A 17,979-nucleotide genomic window follows, 5' to 3' on the forward strand; every position below is an offset into this window, starting at 1 on the left:
GGGAGCCTCCCTCTTTAATAAAAGGTATTGATTAGTATAATTAATTCCTAAGGCAATATTGCATAAGAAACACTGTTATCTTTCTGTGATCATTAAAGCCACATGGCCGGAGCTGCTTTGGAAATTTCTCGTCGTTCACAGCAGTTCATCCAGAATTGTAACAGAAACTTTACAAAGCTCTTTTGGTGCGTCTTCTTCTAGACTGGACAGAAAGAAAACATGTTTTGTGTTCAGAAAAAAATCAGTCCAGGTTGCTTTAGAGAAATTGGTCGTCGGTTTGTATGTGCAAAAGTTGAGAAAGTGAAAGGTGTAAAAGTCAGCTGCTGTGACGGTAAGAAGGTACATCAGAGCCATGTGTTGATATTTTTGAAGACACATCACCCAAGGTAACGTCTGCTCCCAAGAGGCGCTTGGTTATTTCAGCAGTCGACCTCGTCCTGCATCACTTACAGGTTCACTGTAGCCTTACAGACACAGAGTACATGTTGTTCAGCTGGGACTGCCTGCGGTACAGATTTGTTGAAAATGTTGGCTGCGTCTTGAAAAGTGGAGAGTCGGACACAACAATGACAACCTAGCTCCTGAAATATGGTTTTCAACATCCAAACTTCTAGAAATTTCTCACATATTTATTGCTACAACAGAGAGTTGGAGAGGAAAGATTAACAGGAAGGTGAACGTAATGCAGCTCCTAACTTCTTCTGTCAGTAATAAACCCATTGAATTTTATGAAGTTGTGGAAATATCTTGTTCGGTAAGGATCTAACTCCAACTGTAATAACCGGGCTCATCATGCTGTGCCACTTCTATAATCATTTTTGTTTACCTGCAGAGCTGCGCAATTTCTCTCTCTGGACTATATTTTCAAGGATAGAAAACTGAAAACCTTTAGTTTTGCTCGCTCACATTGAATAATTTAGTTGAACTGGTCAATCAGCCAATAGATATTTAATCAGTATCCCTAATCTCAGTCCATTTTTCCCATATGCAAAATAATGTCTCTGCAAATGTTTTGGATCTGCGTGCAACTCAACACGTGTGCATCGCGTCGTCAGCTGATTGATTACTTTTCCGGCTCTGCGGATTGTTTTATCCTCATATCGGAGAGGGAGGAAATAAGGGAGGGAGTTACATTCCAGGACGCTACAAGGGAACGTGGGAAGTGGAACAGCTCATGGAGGCCTTCATCTGCCGGCGAACAATAAAACAGGAATTAGTCACTAACCTGGAGTTTTGAAAACATGCAGCTATGTTTGAAACTTGAGCTGAACTTAACAGTTGTTCAGCAATGTACCATTTGATAAACAGAATATATTCATAAGTGCCGACACACAAATAAGCAGGAAAACACGACAGGCATATGGCACGTATTTTGGAGTTGTTTCCTATTCTCTTTCTACCGTAGCTCCCAGCAGCTGAAAGTTAGACTACGGCGTGTTCCCCCCGTGGGCATAACTCATTTGCAGCATGTCTTCATTAGCGCCGCAATTGTCTCAGCACTTTCATCAGCGCTCCCGAAGAAGACGCCTCCGTAAGCTGTGCCATGCGTGTGTTTGGCGTTTCGCGGTTCGGGAAGGTTCCAGGTGCCGTCGCCGCGTAGCTTCTCGCTCGACGCGTGAGCGGGGAAAACTGCTGTAAAGCATCAAAGGGCTGCACAGGCAAGTCAATTCACACCAATATCGGAGTTTCATTTCAGAGGGGCTGTCCTGGTCGACTTGCTAAACTACATGTTTTTATTACTACACGCAGGCAGACAAGACAGCAAAGCAAAAGCAAAAGTTTCTCTTCTCAAACACCTCAGGAGGAAGACCTCTCCTCCTCCTCCTCCTACTCCTCCTCTTCCACCTCCTCCTCCTACTGCTTCTTTCTTCTTTACCTTTCCCCACAATCCTTTGATAAAAGTGCAGATAAAAGAGAGGCTGTGCTCATCTCTCTGACCATCCATCTCTCCTTGAGGTTAGCACCTCTTTTATTATTTACTATTAGATCAGTAGCCATATGTGCACACAAAGCCTTGTTCTACTGAAGCTGGTGTCTGTGTGGGCTCTACAGCTTTGTATATGTATGTCTGTGTGCATCTGCCTCATCCTTTGCTTTTCTGTGTGTGTGTGTGTCCTTGGCTGGAGGCGGTGCAATATGAGGTTTTTGCTGCAGTCTGAAGTCGTCCAGCCTCAGTGTCATTAGAGGATCTCTTTAATCCAGACTTTGGGAGAAACCTCTGACAGCACGCTGCAAATAGAAAGGCCCCCGCCGCACATGAAGAGCAGCTCGGCTCCTAACAAAACACCAAGTTTAAAGAGGCCCCTGGCCTTTTTTCCTCCTCCCACCGTTCCCTCCCTTCTTTCTTCTTTTGCCGTTTTCTCCTGCCCTCTGTTGCTTTCGCTTCACCCTGGGGAAGCATGCTTGCCTTATCTATGCAGGGGGACCACCCAGGAAAGAATGACTCAGGCATTGCTGCGTCTCTGTGCGTGCGTGCGCGCGCGCCACACAATAACCACGCGCTGATTTGACTGAGCGCGGCGCTCGCATTTTTAGAACTTGTGCTGTTAATATTGATGCGTGCCTATACCTGCATTAATCCCTCTAAGCAGTGTTTGTCAGTGCTTGTGTGCACGTGTGCCCCGCTGCTCCTTTTGAGGTGAAAGTTTGGAATGAAAGAGAGGCTGAGGCCCGATTGTTGATGGGGAGGGAGGGCAGAGAGAGAGAGAGAGCGAGACCTTCAAGCCTCCCAACTGTGAAACTGCGAGGCAGGAGTGCGCCGCTGACCCAACCTCTGCAAGCCAGCCACATGCTTTTTCTTTTTCCCCTTCGTCTCCCGCTAGTTTTTTTTTCCCCTCCTCAAATTCTTGATGCTTCTCATTTTCACCTTTCTAAACTTTCATTCCGCCTTCTGATTCAGTCACATGTCTCTTTATTGTCCTAAGGCTTGCTTTGCAATTTCAGATTTCCATATAACTTTCTCTGTCATGCCTTAATCTGTTTTTCCATTCCTGTCACACTCCTCTGTCTGCATCCCTTCATAAAGAAAACAATTTACTCCTCTTCCTGGCTTGCTTACAATCATCCTTTTCCCTATGGTTAATAAATCCCAGATTGCTGATTGGCTTCTTGTCCGACACACGGTGCACCTTTACAGACAGCACATGCTAGATCAGGAAAGCTACTTGTTGCCATTTTCTCTTGCCCTCAGGATATTCATATGTCGTAGGATGAGTACGACATATGAATGTCGTACTATTAGTCACCAGCAAAATCGAAACTCGTGAATTAAGCTCATCGAAGCCTTAATTTGTAACCCCACTGTCATGTCGCTTTAGATGTGTAGGTAAGCTTCTCACCTACACTCAAAGCTAACTTTTAATGCAAAGTCTTGTGCGAAGTAAACGTTATTATTTTGTACCAGTCTGCACGGGTCCTCGAGGTTCTGGTCAGGAGTAAAAAACCAAGAGTGGCTTTCTTTGAGCAAAATAGCTTGTGAAAAGTTTCACTGTTGTCAACATTCAGACAATCTTTCCCTTAAAGGCCTACAAGAGCAAAGAAACTGAGTTGAGTTCGTGGTGAGAAATCACTGAAAATGTGCTGATCCTGTTTTCTTTTCAGTTAACAGTTGTGTGAACCCGTATGTTTTCACCCCTTATTAGTCACCAGCAAAATCGAAACTTGTGAATTAAGCTCATCGAAACCTTAATTTGTAAAACCCACTGTCATGTCGCTTTAGATGTGCGGCAGAGTGATTCCTCTGGATTAAAGTCAAACTCAGGGCAGGTGTTTGCGACTTCAGAAATGTGTTGTTTTCCTGTAATGCTGCCTTGGTCTATTGGACTCAGTGAGCTGCCTCTTGTTAGCAGTGTGTAACATCATCCCTCCATCCTGTCTGACACCAGTAATGACTAAATAACTCCAAAGCCGTTTTTTTTTTTTTTCTTTCTTTTTTTCTGAGTCACAAAGCGCTGCTGTTGTTCAGCAGAATCGTCCCATATGATACTGCTAATGATGTGAGAAACGTTGAACTTGTGAACTCCGATGTGCTCTGAGCACGTCTAATTCAGATGCCACAAGAAAGCGTACGTCACATGCGGAGCCCTCTATTTAGCCGTCCTTCCCAGAAGAAGTGGACCAGATATCCTGCGTCACGGTGCGGGAAATCAGGCGTGGGTTCAGAAAGAGGGGGAGGAGGGTTGATTTTCCTCATCTTCATCGCTTGTCCTGCTGGCTTTACTGTTGTATGTAAACGCTGCCTACAGAATAAATTAGTTTTCTTACACAATTTAGTGTTTTTGCATTGCTCGAAAACGAAACTTATTTCAAGACAATACATGTATTTAATAAAAATTCAGGGGTCTACTCGGGTCAGCTCATCTGCCACTCTGTACAGCCATGTCAAACCAATTACTGTCTAGTAAATGTGGAGGTGGGCTTGGACTTTATATCATCTTATTTTGATACTTCCTCTTCATAAATATACTTGGAGTTTCATCTATGCTTGAGAAATCCTTGAGTGTCCCATGGCAGCCAGTCGGGGGATGCCTACACACTTGCACTCACAGAGCTTCTTAAAGACACAGTGACCAGTTTCGATTCATCAAACCTTGAAGTCATTTTTCTTTTTAAGTTACGTTTGGTAAATACAGTATTTTTATAATGACCAAAGGTAACATAGTGACTTGTTTGTGATACAAAATGGCACTACGAGCTTGGAAAATATATAATACTGCCCCTTTAAGGTGTTTCTTACTCCAGATCAACATTACAGCTAAACCACATAAGAGGTCAGGGTTCAGAAAGCTAAATAATGATCGAAATTGGGACTGCCTGTTTTTCTGGAGCCTCTGTTTTAAATAGGAGAACCCTAATTTCACATTGTAGACATGATGGTTTATTAAAATAAGAATCAAAACCTATCATAACTTGATGTTATGGAGGTATAGACTTTATGTTTGTCCCCCAAAAACCTCATAATATGAACAGTTTGATATTTAGATAAATTTATTTCTATATTTTTTTTATGTCCTTACATCTGACAAATACTGAGTAAATAGGTCAGGGGGATTTTTCCACCAGACTCGGCTCCTGTTTGTTTGACTGCATATAATAACACGCCCGACTAAAGTTTCAGCTGTTTACCTCTCAGTGCGTCTCGGAGGTGCTGCTCAGAAGCTCATTCGTGCCCTAAAGCTTTGTAGTCTGCGTGATTTATGTCAGTGGAGTGGGCCGCAGATCAGGTGGTCATGCCTATCACCTGGACTGCGTTTCCTTCTGCTCAGAGAGAGTCAACAAGCCAACACCTGGCTCACTCACTCAGCTCCGGAGGTGTGTGTGGGGGGGAGGAGGGTGTGACGCCGCAGATATTGATTGTTGCCAGAGCCTCACACGCTTGACGGAGGTGTGTGTGTGTGTGAAATTGTAAACTCGCTGCTGTGCTGTTCTGCATGCGTTCACACCTGCATCACTCTCTCCGTTTTCTGTGCAGACTAATCAAAGATGAAGTGTGCCGAAAAGATCTGGTTCTGTGTTGCACTCGCGCCTAAATGTCGGAGCTGACCTGTTCGAAAACACGCTCTGAGCTCCTTTTATCTTTTTTCCATCAAAATCTTCTATGACAATCTGACCATTTTCTGTACGAAGCATTTTTACCCCCCTGCTCCTACTTTGTGGAAAAAGTTCTTCACGGCTTTCTCACTTCACATGCAAAAACAGAAATTCTGCATCCCCTGTTCCTCCTCTGGTTTTCTGTCTCATCTGCATATTTTCGTGATTCTCTTGTGGCCTCTCATTTAGCTGCATCGCGCCTTCTCCTCTCAGCTCAAATCAAACTGCAGATCAGTGTCTACCAGTTTGCGTCACTTACATGTTAAACCAGGCAGAAACTGTTTTTCGGTTTGCGTCTGTCAGCCGACTTGAACGCCTCTTCTTGTCCCCAGGCTCTGCAGGAAAAGCTGGAGAGTCTGCGGAGACAGCTGCACAGTGCCGAGAAGAAGCTGCTCAACAAGGAGCTGGAGACCGAAGAGAGGGTAACGAACTTGTTTGTCCTCTCCCCTTTATCTCTTCTTTCCCATTGTTTTCTGCTGCACAATTTGCAGCTTCCTGTCATCATTGCATCACTTTTCTTTTTTTTTCCAACTTCACCTTCAGCTTTTTGCATCACAACCGTTTTATTCTTCTTGATCATAAAATCCTGTCCTATAACATCTTCTTTTGCTGCTTTATCGCTTCATGTTGCAATCTCCTCCTTTCTGATTTACTATTCTGACTCAGTCCTCCAGGGGGCTGCAAAAGAAACACAAAATATTCTTGGCCTCCTTTCCTCCTCTGCCCTCTTCCACCTACCATCTCTCCTTCTCCTGTTCAGAGTCAACGATATGCCCCCTTGCACATTTCCCAAATTCCTTGAGATCTGGCCTCAAGAGTCAGCGCCTAGGGCCAAGAATGCCACCGCTGCCTGTGCTCAAAAGGGAAGCTCTGGTGCGCACACACACGCACACACGCGCACACACGCGCACCCCGTGGCTGTGGAGAATGCCCTGTAATCAGACTATGTTTTGACCTTGACACACACAGAGAAGAAAGAACTAATGACTGTGCTCACGCAGGAGGTTGGTCTTTGTACCGCGGTATGTACTCCAAAGGCATTCGTTCTCCTGTGTTCCCTCTGATCCGCCCACTGACCCTTGCACACACTTCACACACTCGTCACACGTCTCCCAGTCGGGCCGTCATAAATCGAGTCGACGGGGCTCACCGGTTTTCAGGAGCCACTTGTCACTGATCCACACCTTGCTGCGCCGCAGGGGATTCTGCTTGCTCTTTCTTGCAAGGTGGTCTTAGTTTAATTAAATTATGGCATCCAGTGCCTCGCAAAACGATTAGCACCTTGTTTTAAACTTTTTAAAACAGTGTAATCTAGTATAATTTAATAACATTTTATATGACAGACAAGGTAGTGAGTTATGAAAAAGAAATTCACATTGTTTTTAACATATTTCACATGCAATCGGTTTGAAATATTCTTTTTCTCATCCTTTTTTGTTGATCTGATTTTTTTTCTCCTTTTTTTTGGATAGAAATTAAACAAAATCAGCCATATTGGACTAGGCCTGAAGTATGATTAAGTTGTTTTCAGCCTATCACAAACCAAGATTGCAATCTAAACAGTTAGTTTTTTAAATTTTTTAGGGGTCAGTATTGTGTTTTCCAGCAATATAGAAGGTTTTATAGCACAATCATGTACTTTCAGTTGTTATAAAAATGCTGCATTTATGTCACTTGAAAGGAATTTGACTTTTGCTTTTTCCAACACTCTGACTTCAGGAAGTCATCACAACATCAATCAATCCATCAGGTTTATTGTTCTTGCACATCTATTGCACATTTCAGCAACCTTGTCTCTCCATTAACCCTTAAATACATTTTTATCAACGTTGCACTGAGAAGTAGCTCATATAATGAGCTCAGCACATGTGCAGTTCCACCAGATGTTTGCTAATTGCTATTGGCTAGTCTGAAGGATCCGAGTGAGGGCGTTGTGGCCGATGTCTGCTCTGTAAGGTGGGAACTCGGATACCGCCTCAAAGGCGGGGCTTGGTCCACCCAGGCGTTTAACACAGCTGAATGGTTGCCATGGGAGATTAAAGGTTTTCCCAAACATGCCTGAAATAATCAAGGTAACACTCCAGGTGTGTTTTTGATGGGGGAATAACATTAGAACACCAATATAAAAAACGTTTACTCAAAAAAGTCGACACTACATAATACTGCCCCTTTAACAAATTGAGTCAGGTAAAACACAGGAAACGAGAATTTCTTGTTTTTCTTTCATTTTGGCGCTAACACCTGTATGTTAAAAGCATGTTGAAGCAGAGGATGAGTAAACAACACGATGAATGCGACAAAGCCTTTTGGTACCCACTTTAGGCTCTCAACAGCTCGTGATTCACGGTCTTGAACACGCTGAACAGATTTTCTCCCCCTGACATTCTGCTAAGAGATAAACGGAGAAAAGGCTTTGAGCGAGCGTGTCTGAATCACATTGCTTGGTGTGTGTTTAGTGCTAATCTCTCGTTCTGTATACGTTTCTCAGTTAGTAGTTGTGCCCTCTGTGGTTCATCCACACTAATAGTTGAGGCCACACCGATTCGCCTTTTCCTCCTCGCTCACATGTTGCTCTTGTTTATCTGCCAAGATGTTTCTTGTGTCTTTTGTAATCCGATCTCTCGCATGCTGAAGCAGCTTTCCTGCCCAGGCTTCGCACAGATGTTGCTGGCCCCGCACTCACAGGGGCCCTCGCCTCCAAAACGGCATCTCATCAGCTCAGTGCGCGGTTCGGCTCTCCTTCAAGATGGTGGCCTGTAGAGAGCAGCTCTCCTTATGAATGACAGGCTAGACACGGCAAACTGTAAAAGTTTAGCGCTGGTCTCTGCCACAGGTGCTAACTTTGATTAAATCCCTTAAGCGTCACCCTTAAAGTATTTACATGTAAGTCAATGGGTTCATGAGGTCTTTGGTGTCATGGTGACAATTTAGGCGGTTGAGAATGTAAAGTCATGTTGTTTTTAGTAAATAACAAATAGTTGACTATCACACAACCTGCCATCAGTCAGCATCTTGCTACAATCTGGAAAGGTCTGGATTTGGAGATTTTCTTCTGTGTTCTGTTTAAGTCTCCTTCCTTCCTTCCTTCCCTTCTTCCTTCCCTTATGTGTCTTAAAGCTTCACAGTATACTTCCTTTGTTCTTTCTTTTCCTTTTTCTCCTTTTCTTGCTTGTGCCCTGTCCTCTTTCTGTCCTTTATCTGTCCCTCAATCTGTCCTTTGTTCTTTCATTTCTCGTGTCCTTTTTTTTATGTCCTTTCTTTTTTATCCTTACCTTTACTTCTTTCCTTGTGTCCTTTCTTCCTTAATATCTCCTTGTTTCCTTATTTCTCCCCCTGTTCCTCCTTGCCCACTTTCCGCATTTAAAGCCTGCTGCCTGTATGAATACCAGACACAATTCGAAAGTGGATTTTTGTATTCAATACTTTCAAATGAATGTAAACCACTGGGAACTCTGGGAAGTTGAGTCTGGAAAAGTCAGGAGTTTTTGCCTTCATAATGAGTAGGATCCCTGTCTTACTGTAGCTTCAATGAACTCCACAGAGACCTCTGGCTCATTCGAAGCCGTTTTCCCTCCTTCATCTCGTAACAAAGCGTTTTTGATTCCAAATCGCTCTTTCATGAACTCGCTGACTTCCAACTCTGGCTGTGGAGGTGCAAACTTTGCGAACATTGGCATTTTTGATGTATCCTCTTGTTCCTGACAAGGGTTTTGTCACCTGGGAACAATGGATGATATAAAAAAAAAATGCCTCTCCCCCCTGCCCCCTCTACACCTTACACACACACACACACACTATTTGTTTCATGCACACACACACCAGCTTCATTAGCATGCATCAAGCCTCTTCAGCGATGTGACAAACTTCATTTGAACGTTGAAAGTGTTTAGGGCTTGTTCCTTTCTGCTGGCAGCTGTCAGAAGCCATGCCATGTGACGGCGCGAAGCATGAGAGAAAGTCAAAACCACAATCTGAGGACTATATATAGATGAAATGTTGTCATTTTAAGATGACTGGGAGGGGGGAAAACGACTGCCGCTCCTCGCTGTATTCAAAACGGCACCTCATCAGGAACAAACAGAACCCCACTTTCAAAAAGAGATCTGCACAGATCAAACCTGATGCGTCTTTAGAAATTCAAAGTCGTCTTTCATTACAAGCTGAAATAGTGGCACACACTTTTTCTTTTGTTTTTGTTTTTCTTTGCAGTGTCTCCCTCTCTTTTCTTTCTCTCCTTTCTTTCCTTTCTGCTCACATCTGGAGTCTGTCAGTGACCAAGTCCTAGTGACGGGTTTGATCTGCAGCGTTGTTCAAATACGTCTCACTTTTTCTCCAATTGGTGAGGAGCCTTCCCCCCCCCACTCCCCTCAGATGTCATCGCATGTCTCTTTCTGCCTGTCGGGAAAACAAACATGCCTTTGCTGTAAAAAAAAAAAAAAAAAAAAAGAAGAAGAAGTTGAAAGAGAGAGGGGGAAAAAAAACTGTGTGTTTTCATGAAAGAAGAGGAAAGATGCAGAGGGAGGACCTTTGGAAGAGAATGCAAAGCTGGAGGAACAATGTCTTTAAGAAAACAAGTCTGTCTGGTTTTTGGGGAGTCGGATGCTTCTGTTTTGCATTTCTAACTCCACCGAGAGACACGGCGAAGTCTCTGTGTGTGTTAGCGGCAGTCAGGTTTAGACAACAGAGATACTGTTATGATAAAGACTGCTGCTTCCGTCCACACGCTCCGAGATAGATGGACTTGGTCAATAACCAAACACTGAGCGCATGTGAGAGGTCTTGCCCAACTTGAATGTGTTTTATTGAGATTTTATGTGATTGGCTAACAGAAAGAAGTAAAAGGAGGCTCAGTTTTCCTTGTTTGTTTTATTTATTTATTTTCAAATCTTAATCCCGTCACTCTGATTCCCCTAAATAGAAACTAAATGTAATTTAAATACAGCTGTCTGCCTCAGGTTTTAGCAGTAATAAACAACAAACAGCGTCATGAAGATCGATCAGTTTGTCAAATTGTAACCTGCCTAGTACGACACAACTACACACCTACGAAGACCTGGGCGCTCACCTAAGCTGACGGTGAGCGAGGACTTTAATCAGAGAAGCAGCCAACAGAACCAGAGTAACTCTGAAGGAGGCAAAGGTGACAAGAAAAAAAAGAAGGGATAGAATAGAGGAAGACCTAAACTCCTCTTTTCACCTATGTAGAAAACTCTAGATTTGGCGGAAACCTAAAGCTCTACATTGTAATGAAGCACACAGTGAAACATGGAAGTGCAACCATCATGCTGCAGGGATGTTTCTTCTGCCTGAACAGGCAAGCTAGTCAGAGCTGATGGAAAACTGAAGGGAACAAAAACAGGAAGAACAGCTGTTGGAGGTTCAGCTTCTAAATATACAGCCTGAGCTTTAATGGTTTAGATCAAAGCATATTGATGTTAGAGTTACTAACTATTACTCTTTTTTATTTTATTTTACTTTTTCTAAGACTATGCATCCTTTAGAAATCCTTCATTTGCTAATAAAATGCATTAAAAGCCAGTTGTCGTAAAGTGAGGAAAAGGAGAGAAAACAAGGTGTCCGAATATATTTGCAAGGCAACACAAGGTTACCAGTTTTCCCCTGCAGCTCTCTTGGAGTTTTTCAGAATATGCTGCTGTAGGCTCTCCCCTTCCAGCGTATGTATGGGACAGACGATGGAGACAGCGTCGCCACAAGAGAGCTTATAATTTAGCTCGAGCGGACCTCTCATTGCCGCGGCGGCGGCACCATACACGAATCAAGAATGCAAAACTAAGGAGCTTGGCTTTTGAAGAATCTGAGACTTGTATTCAGAGCGGTTGGTAAGGGATGTGTTTATTCAACCATTGTTTATTGCTTCGGTCTGAAGCGGCGAAGTGTGTTTTGTCTTGGCCTGCCGTTCTGTTATGACTACAGAAGCTGCTATAGATAGAGATAGACGTCTTCAGGACATTGAAATTAAAGCTTCTACAACCTGTTTATTTTTTTTGTTTGTTTTTTTTTGTTGTTTTTTTTTGCAACCTGTTTAAAAAAGGTCACTTTTTAAACTGTCCTGAACCCCGTTCTCACACAGCATGGGGAAAAAGTAACATATTTTTTTTCTAAACCGATGGATTCCTAACCCACTGTAATTGCTCTAACACTTTCAAATGAATAGGTTTGGAAGGAGGCTGGAGAAATTGGCGAAGTTGTGCCAGACTAATCTGCTGCACACTGTGCCGAGACAAAGTGAGCTGCCTCATGTAGGGATCATTTATGCTGAGGGTTGCTTTGAAGTGCTTCCCCAATCCTTTTCATTGTGCCCAGGAAGATTAATTAGCCAAAGCCAGAACAATCAGTTAAATCCACAACAGGAAGATTATTTTAGGGTAGCAGATCTTTTTTTTTCTTCTTCTTCTTCTTCTTTTAACCGTCCCCCATCACTTCATTCACGCTCTCTTCACTTGAAAGAGCAGATTGGACTTTGGCTGGACTCTGGCTCTGCCACACACAGACTCTCCCCCTGGTTACACCTTGAAATATGCGGATGAAAACTGTTGCGTCCCCTCTCCGAAGCGCTCGTCGAGCTCTGAATTAATTGATTCGGCGGCTCTTCTGAACGCCATAAACTCTTTTTTTACAGCACCGTAAAAAGCTCGGTTTGTGCTCGCATGTCTGCAAGCGCGTATACGAGCGCTTCCATTCATGTGTGTTTGCGGGTAAAAAGTGGGGGTTGCACTAACCAAACCCTTTTCAACTTCTATAATCAGACTCTGGTTTAGCAGAGTGTAATTTAGCCCCAGACAGACTTCCTCCCGTCCTCCCCAGTGGAGATAGCTCGCTGGCTATTGAGCTGCTGCTGCTGCTGCTGTGTTTCATGAGATCCATCCTCTTCCAAACCCCCGTCAGTGCTTTGTGTCGGATACAGCTGTAGTGGCCAACAACCAGTAGGGGGGTGTCGTGCAGAGCCGAGTCATGCCAACGCCGCTGGACCCCCTGTGGAGATGTGAAGGAGCTGTGAAAAGCGAGGGAACTCTGAGGCATGAATAAAGAGGGGATACCCTCACCCTCTGTGTGTGTGTGTGTGGGTGTGTGTGTGTGTGTCAGCTGCTGCTTGGCTTACAGTGCCTCGGAGTCAAAGACATGCAGAAACACTTACTCAGCAGGGACATTCTCAGATTAATGGTGTACAGATGCATCTCCGTAAAGTAGAATATCGTCAAAATGTTTTTTGTGCTTCAGGGATTCAGTTCAAAAACTGAGACTTGTCTAGATATGACGCGCAGTGATAAATGTACAATCTGTTTATTTCTGCTAATTTTAGTGATTATGTTTTGCAGGAAAGACAAACGTAATTAGTCGTTTTTGAAAAATGTTTATATTCCATAAGGCTGATTATTTATTTTTTTGTTTGTTTGTTTTAAAAGCAGGAATGTTATGATATGCCAGTATTATGTTCCACACAATCACAAAAGAGATTGCAGACCTAATAGTTGTCCTGCAAATGGTCCACTAAAACGTTATTCCTACAGAATACAAAGTAGACTTTTTCCAGCATATTAATGGAAGGTTAAGAGGACGGAAAAACTGAAATTCAAAACAGACATGTTGAATTGAAAACCCTTTTTATTGATTGTTATATATTATTATGACGTCTCCATGAGCTGTGCGCCGTAATCATAAACTCATACCAAAATGAGTGCTTAAAATATGCCTGTCAATGTGTGATAAATCTGTCAAATCTGAGCTTCACTTTAGGAACTGAATCGCTGAAATGACTGAACTTTTCAGGGACATTCTAAGTTACTGAGTCGCCCTTGTTCGGCTGCATCCGTCGATCACCGTGTGAACGTGTTGGTCTTGGATTTGATGGCGTTTGATCTAACAGGATCTGCCTTCCCAGGTGACAATGGTGCATCAGGAGTATGAGGAGAAGATCAAAGGTCTGATGCCGGCGGATCTCAGGAAGGAGCTGGAGGACACCATCACCTCTCTGAAAGCTCAGGTGAGAACTTTTGGTGAACATAAACAGAAGTTAAAATACAGGAATTATTTTATTTTATTTATTTATTTTTTTCATTTTAACAGGCATTCTGCTTTTTTTAATGTCTGCTTTCAAGCGTTGCATCACCTTCTCTAGCAACAGCACTTTGGTTTAGATCGGCTGCTTTAAATTTAGACGTTTTTATTCATTTATTCTACTTTTTTTATTTTAGAAGTTTAGCCCCTCAGTATCTTGAAACCTTTGTTTCTCTAGTTTTTAATTCCCTAAATATTTTCACTGGGTGACAGGTCCATGTGCTTTCTGTTTATGCATGATTACAGAATCATTATATGTGCACAACGTGCCCTAATTTGTAGCTTGTTGTTTTACCCTTATTTTTAACGCTGTTCCTTAATGATGTTTAAAAAAAAAAGCTTTACCTATCAGTACATTCTGTTATTTGTGTTAGCAGTATGTTCTTTCTTTGCTGGAAACTGGATTTGTCTGGAAAAATAGGTCTAACAAATTCTTACATTATAAATTTACGAAACGTAAAGCACTGTGCAGAGGTTTTTAAGCTCTGCAAGTTTTATGTCCTTGCTTGCCAGCGCACTGCACTTTCTTGTGGTTATTTAAGACGCTCTTGATCTCCAGGCTTTCTGGAAGCCTTCTCAGTTATTTTTCTCTCATCATGTTGTTTGGTTAGTGTGGGCTTTAATAAATCAGGATCGCAGATATGTGAGGATTAAGGAATATGTGTCTGGCCCCTGAAAGTTCCCTTACAACAGATGAGCAGAATCATTTTAAGCAAAAAGAGGGGGGGGGGGGAAATCCAGCAAGAACCTGGCAGGAAATATCTCTAGTCATATATTTGCCCAGTTGCGTGGACTCTCCCCTCCTCTTGATGACAACAGCTTATGTTGCGTCTATAACTACTGTAAAGAAAGTCAAGCATGAGGCAAGTAATGCCTAAAAAAAAAAAAATCTGTCTAAAGGCAAAAACCTGTTAAAATTAAGTCGGATTAGAATCAGAATAACTCAAGCTCACCATCTCTTGTCTTCCTGCTGTTTATTACATCACCAGTCAGTGGGTAGTAAAGTAGGTAAATGTGTCGTATGCAGCCGCAGTTGTCTGCTGAATACTTTAACACAAGCTCCGGCTCGGTTCTTAAACACTGCCGGTGTTTTAATGTCATCAGGTAGCGTTTTGAAATCCCGCTATAAACGCTGCGTCCAACTGCTTCTCGCTGCACCGCTTGCACTGATCAGAGATCAGCTAGTTAAGGGGCTGTGAAGTGTTCAGACACACTACATTTAAAAAAATTTAAAAAAAATTCTTTTTAAACCGCATTATAATCCTCTATGGACAGAGAATCAAACGTTTTTACTAGATGAGATGTTTAGAGTGTGACGTTAAGTTTTTCTGCAGGTTGACTGACCCAAATATGGATTTGAAGCACAATTAATTAAAATGTAGGTGTAATATAGATTTCTCTGATAATAGTGTCATTTATTTTATGTGATTCATTCAATTCGAGCATTTTTGGGATCGTTAATCACCAACAATTCAACAAAAGGAACTAAGCTGTGGCAATGGTTATTGGTCCAAATGGAAGAATGTTGGGACCAAATAGTTAATACTTTGTATGTTATGGAGAGATAAACTGGTAATAAAAACCACCTGAGTTATTTTTTTTTTATCAAATAGAGGGATTTGGAGATAACCCAAGTATTTGCACAGAGCTATAAATGAAGTTTTCTTTAGTTATTTTTTTTAGAGCGCTGAGCTAGTTTAACCCGCGGACCCCTTCTCGGCGTTTACATTGTAAATAATTTTGTTAATAGGAGCTTTCAGGGTAAAAAAGGGCTCATGTTCAACCCTCCCTTGTTTAAATACATCTCCCTGGATCTCATTTCAGCACGCAGACCACAGCGCTGTGATCAGAAATGTTTATAAAATGTAATCCGTGACCAGAGCGGCCTCTCGTCTCATTGACAGCGTTTCGGGTTCTTACACATTAACATGGATTGTTTTTGAATAGAGGGAGGGGAAAAAAAAAAAAACAGGTACGGAGAGTTTTTTTTTTTTTTTTTGTGCCTCACGAGGATTGCAACCACATTTTGGTAGAGTTTTGCATATATTTTAAATGAAACGCTAGAATTGGAGCTGAGGTCTCCCCCACAGAAAGGAATGCACCCTCGGCTCCAGTACGCTAGTCCCAGAACAATACGGATTCTTCTGGAGCTGTGATTATTCTGCCAGGCGCTGGATGCCAAGTAAATGTAGATGGGGGGTTTATTTTCACTCCGGCCAAAAGCAGCACTTCATAAATAAACTTACAATTTGTAGCCAGACAAAAGAGCCGCGCTGCCTCCTCTCACGGCGTCCAAACTCTGGCCCGTAATGTGCCCGGTCGTCCCAGTGTGCCTTCACCCTGCTGCCCTGATCTCCTGACCCCTCGCCCCCTGCTGTCTTGACCCCTGGACTTAACAAGCAGCCTTTTCTTTCACTCTCCTCTGTTGTGCTACCCAACACCAGCCAAAAGCACAAAAAAGCTCACACCAACCCGTCTCCTGCTTCCTCCTTTCTGTTTACACCCAGTTATTTCCAGCACCATTTCGCTGCACCGTGTTTTACATCGTGTGTGTGTGTGTGTGTGCGTGTGTGTGCATGTGTGTGTGTGTGCTGTAGGTCAGCTTCCTCCAGAAGACGGCCTCTTTGCTGCAGGAAGACCTGGATGCCTGTCGCAACAGGAGGTACAGAGTTTGTTTACAGCTTTCCGTATAGATTTGTAAAGTATCTGAGATTATTCTGTGCTCCACTCTTTTCTATAAGAAGGACTTTTCCCAACAGGAAACGCAAGCATCGTTTTTGGCACCACCTTTTAAATCCGAGTACTTGTCTTTTATGGCGGCACACAGGTCGCACAGAATTTAACAAAATGAGAGCATCCCCGCAGCATGATGCTGCTTCGCTCATAATGAGAGAGATGTCGCTCATTGTGATAGTCATGGAGGCACTGAAAGCTCCCATTTTGGCCTCGTCTGACCAGAACAGTCTTCGGCCATTTGTAAAACACCAGGCTTCATTTTCCTCCCACTTCACAATTATGTGCTCCTCTGTGTGGCTCTGTCGCAAAAAACCCCCAAAAAACCAAAAAAAATCAAATGAATTGTACTGAAGTTTGTGGTTGTAATGTGATGATAAAAGGCAAAAACATTTCAAGTTGTTCGAATCCTTTTGCAAGTCATTGTGTATTTTTTTGGTTTGTTTGGGTGTGTGCTGTCAAAGTAAGGAGAAGAAAACGTGTCGCTCTGCTCATTCTGAGGCATTTGTTTCCATTTTGAGCTTCTTTCATGCTTCCTCCTCTGTTCACAGGTAACAGCATGAAGCTCAGACACTCCAGGACATGAAGGACGATGCCGGCCAACAGAAAGTGAGCATTGCAGTTCCCTCTCATCCCTCACTCCACTGGACCGGTCATTCTGAAGTTTGTTTATCTCGTTTTAGTTTAACCTTGATTAAATGTAGCATTTTTTGATGTCCTCATCCAGATAAAGTGTTCATTTCTGTGTCTTTTTTTTTAATCAGTTTACTTGACTTTCTCATGAAAATGTTCATATTTTTTATAAATTCATCATTTGTAATAAAAGACTTTGTCTCTCCTTTTTTTTTTGTTTCGTTTTGTCTTTGTCCCCCCCCCTCCCATCCCACGGTGGTTTTTTTCATCGTCTTTAATCAGTCCCCTCCATCCGAGGAAGTCTTGCTGTTCTCTTTGACCACAGTGTGTACGTTAACCGAGATTAGGCTGCTGCAAGAGTCCTTGAATTCCCATCACCCCCCGCCCCCTCTCCGTCATTATTTGACACCGTGTCTCTGGCCAAACCCTGGTTTGGAGAGCGGGGAGCAGCCAGGGGTTTGTGGTCGGTTCGGATAACGTGCGCTTTAAGTAGATTGTTTGGACCTCAGGTTAAGGCTGCAGCCACAGGCCTTGATGTTTCTGTTTCAGCCAACGCTTTGTGTTTTATCCGCCATCCCACTCAGAGATTCGCACGTTAAATCTCTCAGCCTCCTCCAAAAGCGCCAGGAATTTATAGGTTTTTAATAACAGGCGCGTACGACGGAGCATTATAATAATCTCCTATCAGGTTGTGGATAATGTCGAACGAGGAATGCAGGGGGTGGGGGGGCCTGAATACTGATCGTTTTCGAAGCATCGCAATATTTATTTTCCCTCCCTTGAATAAAATTTAAAGATGTTATTGCATCCCTGGATCAGGTTTGATTTCAGAGGCCTCCACACTTATTTGCATTGGAATTGCTTTCTTTTCACGCCCACACTTCACGTGTTCCCATTGTCCATGACCTGCTCCAAAGCAAACATGTTTCCCCTCTCTGTATTTATTTG

The 17,979-nt window shown here is 42.9% G+C and overlaps 1 protein-coding gene across 3 annotated transcripts in view; it reads left to right on the forward strand.

The window, feature by feature from the left end:
* The window catches only part of cep112 (centrosomal protein 112), a 113,396-nt gene extending 96,244 nt beyond the window's left edge, over positions 1-17,152 (forward strand). For all 3 annotated transcript variants that reach the window (XM_007557342.2, XM_016674016.1, XM_016674015.1), the window contains 4 exons: positions 5,922-6,011; positions 13,490-13,591; positions 16,263-16,327; positions 16,950-17,152. In XM_007557342.2, coding sequence (XP_007557404.1) covers positions 5,922-6,011; positions 13,490-13,591; positions 16,263-16,327; positions 16,950-16,953 — 261 coding nt within the window. In that variant the 3' untranslated portion in view covers positions 16,954-17,152. The remainder of the gene's footprint in view (positions 1-5,921; positions 6,012-13,489; positions 13,592-16,262; positions 16,328-16,949) is intronic.
* The last annotated feature ends 827 nt before the right edge of the window (positions 17,153-17,979 follow it).

The sequence above is a fragment of the Poecilia formosa genome, unplaced genomic scaffold (assembly GCF_000485575.1).
Source record: "Poecilia formosa unplaced genomic scaffold, Poecilia_formosa-5.1.2 Scaffold88, whole genome shotgun sequence".
NCBI lineage: Eukaryota > Metazoa > Chordata > Actinopteri > Cyprinodontiformes > Poeciliidae > Poecilia > Poecilia formosa.